Source organism: Ursus arctos, unplaced genomic scaffold (assembly GCF_023065955.2).
Source record: "Ursus arctos isolate Adak ecotype North America unplaced genomic scaffold, UrsArc2.0 scaffold_13, whole genome shotgun sequence".
Classification (NCBI taxonomy): Eukaryota; Metazoa; Chordata; class Mammalia; order Carnivora; family Ursidae; genus Ursus; species Ursus arctos.
In genome coordinates, this window is record NW_026622797.1 from 32,436,914 (window position 1) to 32,458,717 (window position 21,804).

General features: G+C 39.3%; 1 protein-coding gene across 8 annotated transcripts in view; it reads right to left on the reverse strand.

Moving 5' to 3' along the window:
- Window positions 1-21,804, reverse strand: part of L3MBTL3 (L3MBTL histone methyl-lysine binding protein 3) — a 111,842-nt gene that overhangs the window by 5,767 nt on the left and 84,271 nt on the right. For all 8 annotated transcript variants that reach the window (XM_048225982.1, XM_026504788.3, XM_048225979.1 and 5 more), the window contains 2 exons: window positions 20,890-21,039; window positions 8,588-8,667 (listed from right to left, as the gene is read on the reverse strand). In XM_048225982.1, coding sequence (XP_048081939.1) covers window positions 8,588-8,667; window positions 20,890-21,039 — 230 coding nt within the window. The remainder of the gene's footprint in view (window positions 1-8,587; window positions 8,668-20,889; window positions 21,040-21,804) is intronic.

Genomic DNA, 21,804 nt, shown 5'->3' on the forward strand with positions numbered 1-21,804 from the left:
TTTTAATTGCTGGCTATTACCGACAGTGCTGCTATGAGCATTCTTGTACACGTCTTTCCTTGAACATACGTATGCGTTTCTGGTGTATGTATATACTGAACAGGGAAACTTGGAGGTTACAGTGTTTGTGTACATTCAACTTGAGCCAATTCTGCCAGTTCTCCAAGAGTTGCACGATATGCATCCACTAAAGTGTCAGACTGTTACAAATCCTTTATCTCCTCAATAACATGTGGTGTTGTCTACCTTTTTTGTTTTAATCATTTTGGTGAATTTGCTGTGGGATCACATGGGGGTTATAATTGCATTTGTCTGATGACTAGTGAGGTTGACAATCTTTTCCCAAGTTATTGGCCAAATGGAGAACCTCTTTGTGAAATACTTAGGTTTAATGCTCATTTTTCGCATTGGGTCATCGTGCCTTTTTCTTACTGATTTGTAGAAGTTATCTATATATACTCTGGATAGGAATCCTTTGCTGGAAATACGTCTTACTAACATCTCCCACTCTTGTCTTCCTTTTTACTCTCTTAATACAGTCTTGTATGTCTATTGAAGAAATCCTTGCTTACTTCAAGGTCCTAAAGTTAGTCTCCTCTGTTTTCCGCTAAGTACTTTACATTTTACTTCACAATCTATCTGAACTTTATTTTTGTATGGGGTGAGATAAGGCTTGACATTCCTAATGTTTTTTCCCGCATGGATTTCTAATTCCCCAAACATGATTTATTGAAAAGACCACCCTTCCCCCACTGTATGCATGCAGCGCCAGCGTTAACATAAATGTAAATGTGTGTTTCCAGATGCTCTATTCTGTTCCATCGGTCTCTTTACACCAACCTACAAGGTTTTAATTACCATCACTTTCTAAGTGTCCTGATGTCTGTGATCTAGTTCTTCAAGATGGCCTTGGCCATCCTTATCTCTTTGCATTTCCATATAAAATTTAGGATTGGCTTGTAAAAAAAATGCTAGGATTTAGATGGAGATTACTGCTGAACATAGACCAATTTGGTTCTGAGAAATGACAACTTCACAATATCCTGTCCCTCAATCCAAGAACAAGGCATATCGCTGGGACTTCTTTACTATTTCTCTTTGATCCTTTGTCATTTTCATGTAGAGGTCTGGCATATCTTTCGTTAAAGTTATTCCTCTGTATCTGAAGTTTTCTGTTGCTATTACAAGCAGCACAGTTTCTTAAAAATTTATTTCCTATTGTTCTACTGTGGTCCTTTAAGAACTTTTCTCTTAAACTAGCCTAATCTTAGAATTTTGAAATGCTCTGAACATCAGCAAGTAACTTAGAAGTAACTATTGGGGGGGGGGGGAAATCTGTCCTATTGGCGCTAACACGCCCTGGGGTCCTGGTTCCACCTGAGTGAGCTCATACAGAAAAACCTCTCTGTTCCACAGGAAACATTTCAATTCTTCAAATATTTTTTAAAAAATCCATCATGGCACCTCTTGCCCCACTTCGTTCAATGAATCTCATATAGCTGGTTATATATAAGTTTTAAAGCCCTATCCTGTTTTACCAAATATCTGTTAGGAGCCAAATATATAAGCCTGTGCCAGTTTGTTTTTATTCTTTTATTCTTTTTAAATTTCCCACAGAGTTCAAGATATTTTTGTTTGGCATAAATACAGGGTAACTTAAAAACATTGAATTTCAGACACTACCAAGAGTTTAGCAATTCTTTGAAATACAGTATTTGTAAAATCTCTCATGAGGCAGGCTAGTAGGAAATGGTAAGATTCCCAGTCCCACAGGAGAGTGAAACCATAGAGCCTATCTTATGGCTTATCCTCTGACTGCTTGCCACCTAAGTGTCAGTCTTTTCCGAAGTGGTACGTGTATGACACAACTGTTCCTATTCTATTAACACCTGCCACTGTTCCCTCCTTCACCATGGTTCCAGTCTATTTCCTGCTAAAGCTGTCTTAGCTTATTTCTAATGTTGTTACAGCATTATTCTCTAGCAAAACAACTGAGCCATTCTAAAGAAATGACTGAAACCCCTAAAGCTCCCATATTTCTGGTGGCTTCTGCATGTCTTTCAAGTATAAACAGACCTAGATGCATACGTCATTCTAAAACTAATGCGAACTTCACATCTTTCACTTCAGACTCTCCTTGCTTTTGCCGATTCTTTCACGCTGACTGATGTCCTGCAGTGCAACGGTGTTTTCTGATGAATGGGGCAAAAGTAGAGTTTCCCAGCCACAGAACACCCCATCTCTTCAGAAAATAATAGCGTTAGCTACGCTCCCCACCCAAAAAAACAGAGAAAACAACTTCGGTTGGATGAATGTGTATGTGAGTCCTTGCACAGAAATGTGACTCCAGGTTTTTATTTTTCACATGTGATCAGACTAAAATAAATGCCAAAGACGTTGGCTCAAGTTGCTGGCTCAGTGCCAAGAGGGAGGAAAAGGAGATTTGAATGTGCACAATGTACTTCATAAAACAAAGCCTTTGTTCTGGAAGACATTTCTGCCACCGTCATTTTACTAGGGTCATATTTCTTACTGCCCTCCTCTCAAACTATCTGCATGAAAAATAACACTTTTATAGGAGTTTTCTGTATGTTTTGAAGTTCCCTGAAATGAAAATTAACCAAAGTCCTTTTCTCCTCCCCCCTTTGGCTTCTGGTTTTGTGCGTTCACAGTTCTTCACTGCTACTTAATTCTGTATCATCGGGCACAGAACTGTCCGGGGAAGATTTCCAAGCCTAGTTCTTACCAATGCTTGCAAAAGTATGATTAGGTAACTTTATACTTTGTCTCGAAATTGTCTAACTGGTTTTTACTGTTTTATGACTATCAGGAATGTGTATTTCTGGGCTTCCTTAATATCAGAAGCAAGAAAATGCTAGGTGGCAAGAGTGCTAAGAGAAATAACTTGGTGGAACTATGTATGGTTTTATTGCTATTGCATCTGCTAGACAATTACCAAGCGAGGAATATTTTTCTTAGGTTGATACCTGGAGAATGGGACATAGAGACCTGCTTCCTATTTATGATTCTGGTTTACCGTATGGAAATCACTTACTCAGCAATTACTCAGCACTGACACTGCATCAGAAACTGCGGGAGGTATGTCACTACAGCATGTTCTCGCAGATTTTCTTGAAACGAAGTGCAATAAATAATCATGTAGTTATCCAACACAGAAACCTGCAACTACAGATTTGCCCACCATGTCTGTCAATTCTGGTTGAGAGCACAGGTATTAAAATTCCTGATTTGACTTAAGGTAGGAAAAAGTGAAGTGGAAGATTAACCCTTGTAAGAAGTCGTTTCTGATAAAAGTTATCCTGAAAGAAATATCCTCCAATGTTTCGCACAGAATCAAGACAATAAATGTTCAGTATAGGGAACATCTAAACCAACCATGAAATCTCCTAGTAGAAAGAGATGTCCTCCCCGCCACAGAGCGTGAGACCCTGCTTCCTATAGGACCATTTCATTAAGATCCAGTGGAACCACTGTATGGCAGGCTGACCAAGCAGGGCAAGTCCTAGAGAAGAGGAGAAGTACTCCTGCTCTGCTACTTTCAGACTCGGATTCCACTCTGAGTGGTGTTCCCATTTCCAAGTCTGGAAATGCTAACTCAACAAGCCAACAGCACAAGTTACCACTGACCTCTTCCCTGACTCATTCCTAGCCCCTTAAGCCAGAGGCAGAAGCGAGACCAAAACCTCCAACTGCCTTGATTCATTTTAGTTTCAAAAAAGTGCTAGAAGGGAACTATCCCTAAGGTGAGGAAACAGCCTGACATGCCCAAAGCCGCACTATGAGAGAGGGGCAGCGTCAGACAGTGACCCTGGATCTTTTGCCTCCTAATACAGAGGAAAGGATCACGGTCAAGAGCGTGAGTTTAAGAGTCTGATAAACATGGATTCAAACTCCTGCTCTGCCACTGACTAGCTCTATAATCCTGGTGCAATCAAGGTAACAAGACTGTTGGGAGGATCACATGCTATTTTTAAAATGCTTATCCCACTGTCTGACATGCAGTAAAGACTCAGCAAATGAGAGGAATTATTTCTAATTTGAAAGAAAGGCATATCACTGAGAGCGTACTGAATACAAAAGGCAAAAATGAAAGAGTCAATACGCTTTCAGGCTAATAGTGCACGAGTCTGTAAGATATGCTGCTAATGTGGAAAGAACAAGGCCAGAAGCAGAGGAGTACATCCGTCAAGCAAAAGAGAAAAAAATTTTAACGGAATCACCAACTGGTGACTAAATATAAAAAAAGATGAACAGTAAGAGTGATTAGGTAAGATAAATGGATCACAGCATCAAGGAATGGAGATAAAATTAGCTCCACGATACTTAACTCAGGCTGAAAGTTACCTGAAGATCATTTCAAGGTTAACAACCAAAAAAACCAAAAAACAACAACAACAACAAAAAAACCCCAAAAAAACAAAAAAAACCCCAGCCAATTACTATGGAGGCAAAAAGCAAGCCTGACTTTTCAGGTGAGAATCTAGCACATTACAAAATAGAATTCCATTCTTTTGGCTTATCAGCCACCCATGAGAAAGAAGGCTTGCAGGAAAGAAAGAAGTCCTGTACCTTTCCGAGGAATACAACAGTTTAAACTCGAAGGCCAGTTTATAGAATCTTTTATTAATGGGCTTTCCGACAATGACAGGAATGAGCTGTTTTTTTCAGGTAAAAAAGATAGATTTTTTTTTTAAAGGAAGAAGAAGAAAGGAGAAAAAGTGATAAATTATATTCAGTTAAACTCCCCCAAAGGTCAGATTCAGTTGCATGGTGAGAATCCTAAAAAAAAGGGGGGCTCATAATTACACATATTTCATGGAATTAACCTGAATTAACTAAAGAAATGGGGGAGGCAGAGAGGGTTTTTCAAGAGGAAGTTGTTTTTTTTTTTTTTAAATATCAGTTTGCTCCATGACTCCAAACAAAGTACTTCTCATGGGTCTGCTGAGTCTTAAATCCTATTGGCATTTTAAAGAAACTTGGGGTGGTTTCTTTTCCGTCTCCTCTATCCTAAATAATACACAAATCGCAAAGGGCTCTCTCTCCTGCCCTTTGCACCACCCCCCAGCCAGCTAGATTTGGGAAGGGCTCCTTCTACCACGGGAGGGAGAGAATTGGGAATGATCCCTGGCGAACATTTACCAGGCTCAAGAACGTGGACCCAGAGTGGAGTGTATCTACCTGACCCCCAGGCGCAGGTTTGCCAAGACAAATTCTTCCAGCACCCAAGTGGGAGCGTTGAGGGGTAAGTGTTGTTCACAAAAGACCTGGGAAAAATTCTCTGGACTCGAAAATGTTAAAATAGAAAAACAATTTCCATGGGGCCTCTGACAAAAAGTTCTACAAAACATCAGAAGAGGAGCACTGATTTATTGACAGAAGAGTTTCATGATTTTAGTGAGGGACAAGGGGATAGGACCTCTACAAAACAAAAAAACAGGCTATGAAAGAGAACGAGCCAATGTAGGAAACTGAAGGCAAATAAAAACCACTGCTGTTAAAATGCATGTTAAAGGCAGTAAGTAGTAGACTTGACAGATCAAGAAGCTAAATAAGATATTTCAACTTGAGAAATATGCCTAGAACATCGAAAATATATAGAAGTTGTTAAAATACTAAAATACTGGGGTACCTGGGTGGCTCAGTTGGTTAAGCATCCGACTCTTGATTTTGGCTCAGGTCATGATCTCAGGATCCTGAGATCGAGCCCGCATTGGGCTCTGTGCTGGGTGTAAAGACTGCTTAGAGATTCACTTTCCCTCTCCCTCTGCTCCCCACCCCCACGGCATGCTTGCCCTTTCTCTCAAAAAAAACCCCCGACAACAACAAAAAAAACAAAAAACAAAACAAAACAAAAAACCTAAAAAAAGAAAAAAAACCTAAAATACTTCCATATTGGTTGGTACAATGTCCCCCTCCCCTATCCTGCTCCCTCCGCCACCCAAGACAGCCAGGCCCTTAACTGGACTTCTAAGACCCAGCAATTAAGGGTAACTCTTGGTATAGCAGAGAGCATCCAAAACTCTCCTCCAGTACTTAGACCAGTATTAATTGTAACTGTCTTTTGCAAGGTTGGATGCCAAACCAACTGTTAAATATTTTGAATATAAATATAATCCCTTGGCTCCAACTCAAGAATTAAAGGTATTACCAGTCAACAGAGAGAATAGAGCACAAGTGATAACCAAAATTATAACTGAAAGAAGTTTCCTGGATTTAAAGACCAGCTGGCAATCATAGCATGATTTCCTACAGATAAAATGTTTTATGGAAGTTTTATATAAAATGTTCCCAAACTTCGATAATGAATGAAAGTTACCAAATTCATTTTAAGAGGCTACAAATGGGTGAGATATTAATAGTCAAATCTCACTTAGGAACATATGTGCAAAAATTCTCAAAGCAACTTATTTTATGAGGCTCTCTTCCTTTCACTAATAAAACATAAGACAGTTACTAATATATCCACATCGAACCACAGGCTCTGTAGGTGGGGACGATAATTAAGAGTTGTATATGAATCCTAGTAATGTTTCTGGAGAGAATAAAAAAGAAAAACTCAGGCAATTCAAATTGAGAAAAACAGGACTAAAATATACAAAGTTTAAAAAGACTAAGAGAGACCACCATGCATATCCTATGTTAATCAAGCCAAATTCTCTCTTAAGAGAATCATAATTTTTCAGATCATTTCCAGAAAAAAATGATCAAAATCAGCTCAGCAAGTCCAATAAAGAGTTAAATCGATCACCAAGTTAGGAAGAGACTGAAAAGTTTACCAAAGTATTACTCCCTCAAAAAGTTCAGAGTCTACAAGAGTCTATTCTGCATCTATCTGAATTTTCAATGATGAGACAATTCCATGCGGTGAACACTTCTTCCACAATACTACTACTCTACTACTACCACCAGCTAATACTTCAGCCACTGATGCATTTCGTCCTCATGAGAAGCCAGTGCCATGGCTGCTATTACTACATTCATCTTATGCAGGAGGAAACTGAAGCCCAGAGCTGCGCTGCTAGGAATGAAGGCTGTGATCCTAACCATCATTCAAGAAAGACCGAGACCTTGGTCTAAGAGTCCAATATACCTTGATGACAAAACCCTCATAAAATAAATGTTTTTCTTCCTTTCTAAATGGCCAGGAACATTTACAATAATCAAATGCTTGCATAGCACTTATTATGTGCCAGGCACTGTTTGAAGCAAGTCACAGAGGCACTTAATCACCATGGCAACCCTGGGAGGGAGTTACCACCATTAAGCTTCTGGGTAGATAAGGAACCAGCAGCGTGGACGTGCTCAGTGACACGTCCAAAATCACACAGCGAGCAGGTGGCAGAGCAGGGATTCAAATCCTGGCCATCTGTAGGGTTTGTATGTGGTGTTGTATTAAGCACAACAGAACATGCTGAAGACAGCAGAGAATGTAACCTTCAAAATAATCACAAATTAGTGCTTTCTAAAAATCAGATATGGAAATCAAAGCAGCCCTTACGGAACAGATCACTGCTGGCAAACAGTCATTAGGTGCCATTCTCAAATCTCATATAACAATCTAAAGCAAAAAATACACATGAAAAAGCAACATCTCCAGGGACAATCATTAAAATCACAATCGGGCTAACATTTTCTCATAAAAAATAATAATTATGTGTAAGTTATAAATACAATCTATACAATGACCAACAGTCATTACGACTTCATTACTTAGTTAAGCATTGTGATGTGTTTTTAGCAAAGACGGAAGACAAATTACTTTCTCCAGTACAACTTAAAACATTTGTTCAAATGACTTTCTTTTCATTCTGTGGTATTAAACTAAGGCCATATTAATTCCATTTGGATTTCAATACACATTCTGAGGTGAGTTTTAAACATATGAAGCAAATGACATCAATAATACCAAAGAAAATATATCACAAGAACCAAACAGAATGTTGCCCAAACTTTATATATAATATCGCACAGATATGTGAAAGAGCCTGTAAATATAGGTCACAGATGAATCCATACCATTATGAATTACATACTGCATACAGTTGACCCTTGAATAATGGAGAGGTGAAGGGCACCAACCTCTGTACAGTGGAAAATCTGTATAGAACTTTTTTTTTGAAAATCTGTATAACTTTTGATTTCCCCCAAATGTAACTACTAAGAGCCTATTGTTGACCAGAAGCCTTAGCAATAACCTAACCAGTTGATTAACACTTATTTTGTATGTTATATGTATCAAATACTGTATTCTTATAATAAAGTGAGCTAGAGAAAAGAAAATGCTATTAAGAAAATCATAAAGAAGAGAAAATATATTTATAGGACTGTATTTATCGAAAAAAAAATTTGTGTATGAGTGGACCCACACAGTTCAAATCCATGTCGCTCAAGGTCAACTATATATTTATCCTGAACAATAAACTTTTATAGCCTGTGATAACAGAATAAACCAACTAAATGAAGTTTATCTTTAATACAGAAGTGGCTGCTAGATTCTAGTCAAGTTCTGATTGTTGAGTATTAATAGTAATATCCATCAATAAGATAGGATTATTATGGCTACCTCTGGCTTCATGCGATGTCCTCATTTCACTTTCTGTTCTCTCTTCAAAGTCCTCTTTAACATCATCAGCATTCTGGTCTCTGAGAAAAACAGGGTGTTTCAGTATTTTGTAATAGATGCACTTTAAAGGATGGTTCAACACTGCATCTCAGCAACTGTTACAGGGAAGTGAGAAAGCACTGACTTCTATTCCTGAAACTAATATTACACTGTATGTTAACTACCTATAATTTAAATAAAAACTTGAAACATTAAAAAACCAGAAAACAAAACAAAATAAAAACACATGGTACCACTAAAATGTTAGGATTTTCAGTTCTACTAAGAAGCAACTCCTACTAATAACTTCTATAATCATCCATTTTCTTCGTTAACAATTTTCATTTACAGTTCAGAAAGGAGATTTTTAAAGCTAAGAATGGTATTAAGGTGAACTATTCTGGCAAATGCAGCTACGGAGTAACTCAACTTCAAACTGGGACATGTATTCATTAAGAATTTTACTTGGCACTGTACAGTAAAACTACAATTGAAGGAAAGAAAATATTTTGAAAGTCCAGACCATTTAATCAAGTAGCATATATACTACACTCAGCTCTGGGATTTGGGCTTCAGCCTGAGATTGGCCCAGGAGAATCAAACTCAATTCTAGGAAGCTTTTCCTGGCTTAATCAGGTCAAATGTGTAGGCTGAACTGATTCCAACTCTTTTTGACCAGGAATGACCCAGTGATAATCTAAGCATGCTGAAATCCTCTAAAATGGAATGGAATCATTAAGATCTTAATTCAGAGCTTTACCCTTAAGTCAGGGACAAAAATGGCGTTAAAGGGAACCACACCACAGACTAATTGTATTTCCTAAAGCTAAATTTCAAGTATTTAAAATTTTTCAACCTAATTTTTCCATTCCCGGAGTTCAGAAATACATCCCACTCTCCAATTTCCTGGGACTATTGAGGCTATGATCCCTGGCTCATACACCTTAATGCTTCTAACACTCTGTATTTACGATGCCTTATTGTTCCTTATGTGTTATCTTTATAAATATATCCTGAGTTTCTAAAAGATCCAGATCATACTTCTGTTAAGTTTTAAGAAAAAAGCAAACACATTTGAAACCAAATATCCCAACAAAATATAAAGAAGTTGTATAGTCTTAATTATAAAGGCACTGGCTTATTCTCCATCTGAATGATGGTAATTTAACACAACAAAGCAAACACAGTATGCCATAAATACATGTTCACTACTCCTTAGAAAGATCATTTCCATGGACACATGTGCAATTTTATTGAGATCTGTGTTCCCTGGCTAAGAAGTTCAAACTAAAAACAACTTATCACAAATTCTGAAGAAAACCTGCTTATTTGAGAACGGGGACGAATCATTGTTAATACAAAACAAAAACACGTCTTCTTCCAAGAGTAATCAATTAAATGACTATGGAGGCTCTTATTCCATAAAATGTGGAGAGATGGAAGTATAGGGAAAAAAAATAAAATCGCTGATAATTAGAGGGACATTAACTGAAATGACATTAATTGAAAACTGTCTTCTCTGCAAAAACTGTGGTAAAGCTGTACTTGGTAATTACAACATGCTAAAATCAGCTTCCTATGCTAAAATCAGCTTCTGGGATCTTCTGAACTTGTTTAATATTAAATTAGAAATATTATTTTTTGAGTCCACAAATTTATCCCAATAAGTATTCTGACCACTGAAAAAAGCTCTTTGTGCATGACTATCTTAGTATTTATTAGAAAAAAAAATCACAAATTACAGATATAACTTAAAACTGGCATTTTTCAGAATCAAAAAAATAAATTCCCAATTAGTTATCATAGATTTCCTAAAAGCTTTAATGAATGGTTAAAAGGAAAAAAAAAAAAAACCCGACAAACTGAGATCAAAGGCTAAAATTAAGTCTCAGAATTTTTCAAATATTTCAGTTTTTGTGATCAGAATTGTCCACTGGTAAGTTTTACATTTTTGTGGTTTTAATAAAGCACAGCATTCCTTTAAGGTAAGTTTTACTGGGGCACGTGGGTGGCTCAATTGTTAAGCATCTGCCTTCGGCGCAGGTCATGATCCCAGAGTCCTGGGACTGAGCCCCACATCGGGCTCCCTGCTCTGCAGGGGAGACTGCTTCTCCCTCTCCCTCTGCCTGCCGCTCCCCCTGCTTGTGCTCTCTCTCTCTGTCAAATAAATAAAATCTTTAAAAAAATAAATAAAATAAAAAAGTAAGTTTTATTCAAATAAAGATATAAGACTTAAGTATAAGCAAAGTTCTATTGTATTCTTATGCCCAAATACAATGCCAACGATTTATTTTATGAAATGTAAGAAAAGGACCATTTTCTGGGAAAGAATGGAGACAGAAAAGGAAAATAAGACCTCTGACCCAAAGTTTCTTCAGGCCTGAATCTGCTGTCATCTATCCCCAGAGAAGCAAAAATCTGTTCTTATATTATTTATATAGCTTCATTATAGAAGCATGTTCAGTTTCCATTTTCCCTATTGTAACTCATGATATTTCATTACACCGAACCCACACAAAGTTGGGAATATATAAACATGAATATTTATCTTTACCAAACACAGTTCAAATAAAGGACTCTAGAAGAAATGTTTACTGAATGTTTTATTTCCAACTAATATAATGATTCTGTTAATTCCTTAAAATTAAAAGTGACTAAGCCCCTGGGGGGGTCTCTAAATGATATTTCATTTAGCTAGAAAGTTGGAGGGATGGGGCAATGGGGTCATCTGAGCAGTATTAGAACAAGCATTATAAAATAGACGGATCAACAGACCCACCAAAGTGAGCAGAATCCTAATTAAGCACATCCAGAAGTGTGGGAGCAGCTCATAATATGCACCAAATAAGAAACAATAACATAATATGCACCGAAGGCTGGCTGAGACCTTTGTATGTCCAATATTTCATAACAATTGCTGGAAGAAGGTTCTACTCTTATAGCCACCGAAACTTAAAGAGGTTAATGCCAAATCTGTAGGACAAGTAAAGCACCAGGCCTACTGACTCCAAAATCCATAATCAGATTCAGTTATTACTTGGTTTTTACCCTTCCATTTCTCCAGAATACAGTACACCCGTCTTCTAGTGAGTGACAAGGTTAGGCATGAAGCATCTGACTCATTCTTATCTGTTTTGTATTTTATTTAAAATGAAAATTGGTTTCTTGGGGCGCCTGGGTGGCTCAGTTGGTTAAGCGTCTGCCTTCAGCTCAGGTCATGATCCTGGTGTCCTGGAATCGAGTCCTGCATCGGGCTCCTTGCTCAGCAGGGATCCCGCTTCTCCCTCTCCCCTGCTTGTGCTCTCTCTCCCTCTCAGTTAAATAAAGTCTTTAAAAAAAAAATTGGTTTCTCAATTGGGCAACCAGTATTTCTCTCTCCTACAAGGTGAGGACTTTCATTGCTAATTCTGACTCAAGAGGTGCCATGATGGGTCTCTTTCTCTGTGCAAAAATGAAATCTTTAGGATTTCAAGTTCCTGAGCGCAAAGTTATTCTAGCTGCACAGGTCTTCCAATTATAGACAAAACACATTTATATCCGAATGCCCCAACTCTGTGATAACTTAACAATACACCCTGGAACGCAGTACCAGATAGGCTTCTTGACAGAATTGCTTTAAAAAAAGACAACCAAACCTATTTTGATGTTGTATTTTAATAGTACAATTTTGCTCTACATAAAAACCCGTCTATTTTCTCCTCTTGATCAACACTTTCATTACCAACAATTTCATTTGGGAAGGAGGTACAAGCTGATCGGGCAGGGGGCTTGAATCAGAACGTGGAGTGCTTACATGCATGGCCTCCGGAAGTGAATAGACCTCGTTCCAATATCAGGCCCGCTACTTAGGTCTACATGATCTTCAGCAAGTTGCTTCACCTCCCTACTTCCCAGCTGCATCATCTGGACAACGAGGATAATAAATCCTTTTCCTCAGAGGCAATAAAACAACGAAGAGAAAATGCTGCACACCGCCAGACGGAGAAGCAGGAGTATGACAAATGGCAGCCTCTACTATTTAAGAATTCCTTCTACTTGGGGATAAAATCATCCACTGTCACCTGTTTTCTTCAAGTTTTAAAACAGCTTTTAGAGTAAAAGTTACGAGCCAGACTGCAGCCAGACGGCCTGGGCTGTCCTCGGGGTCTGCCATGGATTAGCTGTGTAACCTGTAACCAAGAGACGTTCTACATTTTGGGAAGGGGCTATAACAATAGCTCCTACCCTACACACTGTGAAGATTACGTGAGCTGACAGAGGTAAAAACACTTAGAAAAGTACCTGGAATACAGCGATTTCTCTTGAGATTTTAGAATTTTCAAGAACCAATTTATTTCAACATTTCTTTAGCTTGAATTGAAATGTAATCATAGCTAAAACCTTACTCAAGAATACTCTTGTAGGCTTTTAATTAAGACAGTGGAATCCACTCAAGTGCAAAAATGTAGTCTTTATGAGTCAGCATCCTCTTTTTCTCTGTAATTAGGGCTCACACTTTAGATGTCTTACTATCTTACGCTAAATACGCTTTGTAGTAATAATTAGCAAACCAAACATCAGAAGGGTAAATACATAGTAATAGGATGCATTTGAATGCAAATAGCTGTATTTCTTCAGGTTTGTTTTTCATTCAAAAACAATCCCTAGACAATTATGCTTCATCAGTCCCCAGTACGTTAAAAACGATATTGAAAAAAAAAAAGTGAAACAATTATTTTGCCTCAATTCAGGGATTTCAGCCATCTCTCAAAATGCAGCATGAGTTTGGTTTGGTTCCTAGCTTGAAATAACCCCACCCTCTCTCTCCAGCAGAGCTTACTCTAGTCTCACAGGGGTTTTGTTAGAGCTGGAAAGTACCTGTATTCCTTGGTAACAAGAGGCGACACAATGAATGTAGCGAGGGCCCTAAAAAAATGTAGGGATTACTGTTTTGAACGGGAAAAAGGAGATCTTTTTTGCACGCTCCCAGCAATTTTTTTTTTTCTTTCTAAATTTCTGGGCTGAGGTCACTCACAGGAAAAAATCCGAGAAAGAGAATTTCAGGGTTTATACTTTAGAGGAATTATAAAAGAGTACTTGAACTGTCTCCAAATGCCTCCTACAAATGGAGAGGAGAGGGTGCTCACACAGCCTCAGTACAAGGAGGTCACCATCTTCAGAAGGACTCAGAAAGATGGCAAATAAAACCAGTGGGATTAAAACTTTTAGGTCTATGGTTAACATATGAAGAGTCCTTAAAGATTTATTGATTTATTTTATAGAGAGAGGAGGGGAGAGGAGGGGAGAGGAGGAGAGAGAGAGAGCGCTCTGAGCAAGAGCAAGTGGGGGGCAGAGTGTGGGGGCAGAGGCCGAGGGAGGGAGAGAGGCAGACTCCCCGCTGAGTACAGAGCCCCACATGGGGCACAATCTCAGGACCCTGAGATCTCGACCTGGACATGACGACCTGAGCCGAAATCAAGAGTCGGATGCTTAACTGACTGAGCCACCCAGGTGCCCCTAGCAGTGGTTTTAATAGTGTTTTCATAAACATGGCCTAAGAGAGGTAAACATGGTTTACTATTTATTGAATGGCTAAAAATACATTTTGATTAATAAGCCTATTTAATTATCATTTAGCATAAGGAACATATGTTAATGAAGAAAAGTAATATAATGGGTCAAAACAGTGGATATTATCAAATGCCCAGGAAAAACCCTCCAGAAAAACTAATTCAGCAATCAATTGATCCACCCTATTATAAAATGTAAAGCCCTAACCAGCGAGGTGAGCACTGGGGAATAAAGAAGAGCAAGACTGCATTACTTTCACGTTGTCAAAGAAAGTAAACAGATGTCACTGCTTTTCCACTAGATATGAGAGTCATCTGAGTCAGGAATTAGTGCTGAGGGGATAGAATAAGACCCTGTTACAATATTGTCCCGACAACGTCACAGGCGTGCAACAATTACAGTCACCTCTTCCTTACACTTTTGCTGCCTTGGTGTCACAGTGGTTGGCGAAAGAACTGTGAGTGTTTTAACTAAAGCTGAGCTTCTCTCTGGTGCACACAAACCGCAGAGATGTGACTTCGATTCCCAAGAGCTGGAATATTTTTAAACTTCCACAGCTCCTGATCCATACCTGGCAGCCCGTGGACAGAAAGGGGAAACTGGCTTTACACGGGCAGGTAATGCCAAGTCATCGAAAGGACGAAAGTCTCAAAAAGCCCAACAAAGTTCCTAAAGATTCTTAATTAGCATTTGCAATCTTCTAGAACTTTCGGCTCTACATTAACGTTATGCTATTTGATCTTGCAGTTCTGCAAAGTAAAGAGATTTTTATATGCTTATAGTTTCATATTTATGGGAGCCTGTTTTCCCATCTGTTTAATAGAGCCTTCCTCAAGTGTACAGACTAGCTCCTGGTGTGACTGGCAAATCGGATTCAGCCTAGAAATATAAATCAGATTAATAGTTGCAATTCCTACAACGGCTCTCTGTAATTCTGAGTAGAAACACTGGTCCGACAACTTGAGAAGCCATTTTAATGGCCTATAATGATCTGAACAGACTAAAATTTTTCATTGGATTTAAATTAGCAATGGACATTTGCCTTGCAAGGTAACACAAGCATTTAGCAGGTATTTAAAACATGCTTTACTGTGTTTCTGTGGTTATGTCTAAGCAGCCTTAAACAACATGGGAGCTTAAAGCATTCCGTGGTTTTTAATAGAGATAGCACCTAATTTAGAAACACAATTACAAGCAGCTGTAGGATAGATTTCACGAGAAGGAGCCTATGTGGGATAGATGCCAATGTTCTCCAACTGGTCACACACTGTGAATTATGACTCCAGAGAAGGGTCTTTATATTGAATAATAATTCTCAAAGCCTAGTATATAGATCATTTGTGTCCATCTCCCGGGGGCGTTGTTAAAAATGAGCTGGGATGCATCTCCCCATCAGTATCTCTGGAGACAGTGCTGTGAAGGCTGCATTTTAACAAACATCTCATGATTCTGATGCAAAACAAAGTCTGCAACCCAGGTTTTATTCAGTTACAGAGAGCTGCAGACATGCAGAGACTTAAGGTTACCAGTCCCCAGAAAAAGTCCGCCATGCACTGGGAGAGCCCCTGCCTCACCATCTCGCGGCTAGGAGTGGGGGGAGGGCAGAGATGAGCTGCGGCCCCCCCAAGTGAGGAAAACGTCTCACTGAAAACCCTAGGCAGTGACAACACAACGCAGACCCTCCTTACACGTCTGATGAATCAATGGCTAACTGGAAAAGGACTGCAGACTCACATTTCTATGTAAATACACACTGGGAATTCACTCATAACCCAACCATTCGTTTGACATATTGCTATAGGAAAACAGATCTAAATATTGAACATACCTACAAAAGGACTCAAGGGGAAGCCACCTTAATGTGGGGCCGAGCTTACCAGCTAGGATACCCTGAATCCCTGGGTACACGTGCCCCCATCTGGTCAGAAGAGGTGGCCCTACTCACTCCCTTTGTGCCATATAAATGTTGTCATTTCTGCGGTATCATTTTCTGTGTGGGGCAGGAATGAAAGCAACAACGTTTTTGGAAAAATGCCAAATTTATAAAGAGTGCCAGTATGTATTTGGGGGATTCATCTGATCATTTAACAGACATCCAGTGTGGAGATCTTACAACGTTGAGAATGTAGGTGTTTTACCAGTACAAAAAGTTTATACAGCTCTTGCCTCTTAAATTATATAACAGATCTGTCCCCTCTGAAGGCTGGTGGATGCTTCAAGGTCACCTTGAATCCTTACTGGATGCCAGGTAGCGTGCTCAGGGCTGGGGTATCTCAGAGAATGAGAAAAGATGTGGCCCCAGCCCTTACGGAGCTTACTGTCAAGCAAAGTACACAGACTCAGAAGGACATACAGGAAACCATCAGCAGCATCGGGATGTGTGCTGTGAAGCCACGTGATAAGGAACCTGAACTATACTCTAGCAGATCAGATAAAGCTTCCCCGAGGAAATGACAGTGAACTTGAAGCCTGCAAAATGAGAGAGCAGCTAGGAGACGGCAGGCATGGAGGCTCTAGGCAGACTGAAAAGGATGTCTGAAGACCACGGTGGTTGAGGCATTCAGTTTAATAAAAATGAGCCTGGCAGGGCTGGGCAGAGGCTAGAGAACATAGGACCTTGCCATGCTCAGGAGTAATGGAAAGTCACTGCAAGTGTCAAGCAGGGAGATCTACTCCCAAACCAATTTTTTAAATGCACACTCTTAGGCTCTAGCCTGGAAGATTCTGGTGGGCTGGCCTGGGCCCCCAAATCTGAATTCTAAGAAGGTCCCCAGAAATCTGATGCAAAGTTTAGGAGCTACTGCTGTGGAACATTAGTTGTCCCCAGGCCCAGCCCAAGCAGGTGGCCTGTGAACCAGCCCTTAAAATAATGGTTATGGTATGAAAAGGACAGACACATTCCTGGCATTGTTACTTTATCTGGCCTGGTTCTGTCAGCTTCCAGATCAAAAGCAAAGCCAGCATGGTCCTCATTCTGGTGACCCTCTGGCATTTGAAACGGGTGGTGGGGGGGGAGTGAGGGAAGGCATAGCAGCCATGGTCAGTGCCCAGCCCATGTTCCCGGGATAGCACTCCCCTTCCAGCCAGCTTGCACCGTCTCTCCTGCTCCGCTTTCCTGAAGGAGTAACCCCGGCTCTGCTGCTGGCCGGCTGTGCTGGCTCTGCTGCTGGCCGGCTGTGCCGCAGGGCCGATGGGCTGGGGAACAGCTGTGAGCTTCCTCGCTCTGTGACTGCAGGTAACCGGTGTTTAAACAGTGCAGCTCCCTCCCCCCTACGGAGGACAAACTCTGAGATGTGTGTTTTACACTGACTCCCAGAGTGGTCGCAGCGGGACTGTGCTCCTGCGGGCTACCATGGGAAGCAGCATGACAACAAGGCTCTCACCAGAGGTCTGCCCTTCCCCGGCTCACTTCCCCACTCCCCTACTGAGGTCTTCCTGGCCCCCAAGTAAACCACCTGCGAGGGAATCTGTCTCAGGGTCCACTTCTGGGGGTGCAAATGGTCTCTTGCTGTGCCGAAGTGCATTACAAAAACAAAAAAAAAGAAAAAGAAACAAACAAACAAAAAAACAACCAAAAAAACCAGTAGAGTCTGGTTACCAAATTTAGTAAATTATTACAAAGGATGCAAAGAAAATGTGTTAAAACCTGAATGAAAAATTCCTTCCATATATGCAATGAATATGGGAAAAGAAGAAAGAACATAATCCAGTATTGTGAGAACTGTCTTGAATGCAGTATTCAAAGTTTAATTTAGGAATATCAAGGAAATGGGCCAGCCTTTCCTTTGCTTTGCCAGAAATAAAGAATGTTGGGCAACAAATAAGTAACCTATTCCTCTTGCCCCATTAATAGAAACTAACATTTACTGAGGGCTTATTATTAGTCACTGCTCTCAGCGCTCTGCACAGCTCATGATTTGATTCTTAAGTCCAGGTTAAAGAAATCAACAATCCAAAACTTTTATATTTACTTATGAAATGAAGAAAATATTGAGTATGTTCATACAGATTCACTTACAGCAGCGAAGCCAGCCACCTTCTACCCTGTTAATTCTACCTCGTATCAACCATCCTCAAGCCCTAAGGTACACATTTTCATTAACAACCCTTCTTTTACTTGTTAGCATTTACTATGTTGCCACCTCATGATCATTTGTATCTAAAATACCCAGCGCCACTGGGCTTGCTGGGAGAACTAGTGACGGACTGTAAGCGAAAAAAGTAATCTGAAGTCAATGTTCAAAAATTTTAAAGAAAAAATTAAAATTTTTAAAGAGTAAATTGATCTGTGTTATTTTGAAACACACTGTTTTTTCAAGTATGCCTAATGAAGCGTTTAGGTTTGGAACATCAAAGTGTCTGCCATCATCTCTTAAAAATACTTATGCATAAAAAAATACTGTGAGAAAAAAAATCTTGGTAAAAAATGTTCACCTTAAAAATCGAGGGGTCATTTCGATCATCTCCCTTGTGTTTCCTTTGTATGTAACTAATCAAATCTTTCAGGTTACTTTTAGTTACGAAAAAAATAAATAAAATAAAAACAGTAAATCTGGAAAGATGAAGACAGGAAGAAATCTAAACGAAGTCTCTAAAACCATGAATAATGGCACATTCATTTACCAAATGAAAGCAGATCACTCGAAATTAACCTTAATACAAAGATTCACTCACACAAAGTAATGGCAGGTCAGAATTCACTGACGCAAAAGACAGTATGGGCTAAATATCTATGACACAGAAAACTATTTAGATAGGCAACATGTGTGATAGGTTATACAGAAAACTAAAAATGTCTGACGTTGTTCCCCTAAATCCCGGCTGATTACATGGAGAACCATGACCACACCTCAGAGAAGACAGGTGACTGGAATGGTCAAATCCAATACAGTTTTTTTTTACATAAATTCTGAGGTAAAGACGACCCTAGAAAATCATCCCACAGAGACTGTGTTGTGAGGAGACTCTGGCCCTAGGAATCTGGCCCGGAGCCCAGACAGTGAGTATAAATGTGTGAGATAGACCTGCCGGATTTTTGGAGTGTTCTGTTGATATTTTAAACAGTATCTTGGCTTCTGAAATCTAAATGCTAGGTAGTCTTACCACCTTGTGAGTCAGAGTCAATGAACTCTGTAATTATTACTGTATGAATTACTATTTTATTTGTCTCAAAATAAATTTCCTCACATGGTAGGACCTCATTTCGGAGTGCTGGGATGGGTAAAATGAGTTTATGCTACATTAGTCATAGTTTTAAGGGTAAAAAAAAAAAAAAGAAACCATCTTCCTGTGGTGAATAATTACGGAACTTACAGCTCGCCCATCCATAGGATAAAATTACTTTTGTATAAGGATACTGAGGCCTGAAACGCCATGACTCCAATAGCATTGCTATGAATTTACAATCAAATTTATTCATTCAAATGTCCACCTGGCTCATCCATAAGAAGAGAAATTATAAACCATTTAAATAAAAAACTATGTTGCCTTAGGTTTCAAAGGGGCACCTGGGGTGCTCAGTCGGTTGAGCATCCAACTCTTGATTTTGGCTTGGGTCACGATCTCAGGGTTATGGGATCCCCCTGAGGTGGGCTCCGCACTCAGTGGGGAGTCTGCTAGTGACTCTCTCCTCCTCTGCCCTTCCCCCACTCACGCACATGCGTGAGCCTTTCTCTCTAATGAATAAATAAATCTTAAATTAATTAATTAATTAAATACTCCATAAAAGAAACTCCCAAAATCTAAACACAAAGGAATATCTTTCCACTAATCTGCTCTTTTTTTTTAGTAGTATCCTCAGTTAATGTAAGGGCACAGACCTTTTATTTAAAGATCAAACAAAATCTAGTTCTTTACTTAATAATTCACTGAGCTTAACTTTCCAACTCAACTCCACGAGTGAAATCAAAACTAAATGAGCTTATTCTATTATTGACCCTTGAACAACATAGGTTTGAAGTAAGCAGGTCCACTTATGCATGGATTTTTTTAAATAAATATATACATACGACTGTAAATGTATTTTTTCTTCTTTATGATTTTAATACTCCATTTTCTTTTCTCTAGCTTGCTTCATTGTAAGAATACCATATACAATGTCTGTAACTTTCAAAATATGTGTTAACCAACTGTTTATGTTACCAGCAAGGCTTTCAGTAAACATTAGGCTATATTAAGTTTTTGGGAGACTTAAAAGTTATACTTGGATTTTCACCGTGTGGGGAGTCATTGCCCCTAACCCCCATGTCATTCAAGGGTCAAATGTAGTGCAATTAACACCTTAATAATTAAAAGAAATAACACATAACAAGTGCTTGGCATGAGCATGAAAAAGAAGTAATGTATATTCTTCACAAAAATCTGACACCTTTCTCATAAAGGATGGTTCTAGATAGATACCGATCAGTTCATTCGGAAATATGAACTGGCATGAAGTAGAATGACTGGCATTTCTAAACTGCTAACACCAAAAAAGTTCAACTAAAAGATGAACAAGTAAGAAGAAAGCCTATCTGGTTTAGCTATGCTTTTATAAATCCTCTGCCTAATTGTTTTAAGTCCACTACTGATCTCCATTATCATTTTACATTAAATCAAATGCATTTTTAATACTGTCCGAGAAAAGATAACCAGAGAACATAAAACATCTGAGACAGAAAACCTCTTTCAACCAGAGCACTTCTAAACAACACTAATATTATCACTTGAATTACCTGATTTCAGGAGATGAAGAGATTTCATTTGTGTCAGCCCTTTTGTTTCTTGGAAAGGCTGGACTAGCCGGGGGCATCTCACCACTTAAGCGGTCTGGGAAAACTCGGTCTTTATTCAAATTGATTTCTGAATAGGGACAGTTGGCAGCGCTAAAATAGTAAAAGAAAAAGAAAAGAACATTCTCATTAGAACATACCTCTAATTTAAATGACAAACTATAGAATATAAAATTCCAAAATTTAATTGAATGTTATACATATTTACATATGGGTATATGTAAGATTAAACATATAGGATGAAATACTTTATCTCTAAGACATAATGTAAGTATATTCTGATAGAAAATGTGTCTTTGCACTAGATGTTCAGATGCAATCTGATGAAATCTTTGGAACTGAGCAATGATCACGGAAGGATCCCCTCTGTCTTGTCCAAGGGCAGAGCCTGCGCATATCTGTAAGAACAATCAGCCCCAAGAGAGAAATGCTTAAGACCTCATAGGAGGCTTGGTGACAGAGGTGGGTCAGAGAGAGACTGATGGACAGAGAGACCGATGGAGCAGATCTGCTTCCCAAAGTGATCCTCCAGACTCAGGGTCCTCACTGGCCGTGTCATTTCCCTTATAACAGCTGTCCCTTCAAAGGAAGGAGGCTCCCCCGTGTTCCTGGCTCCAGGTTCAGATGGACACCTCATATCCTAGGCAACACATATATCAATCTGTAGTTACTCCTGTTGCTGATATGAAAGGAGCCCAGATACCAACTTGGATCATGACCCATTCAGCTCACTTCCTTTCTATCGGTGCCCTCTGGACCCCTGGTTGGTCTCTCAGGTCCCCTATGGGGATCATTTCTGTTATCCAAGCAAAGGAAATCTAGGTCACTAATTGTTAAATCAATGTTAAGTCAGTATCA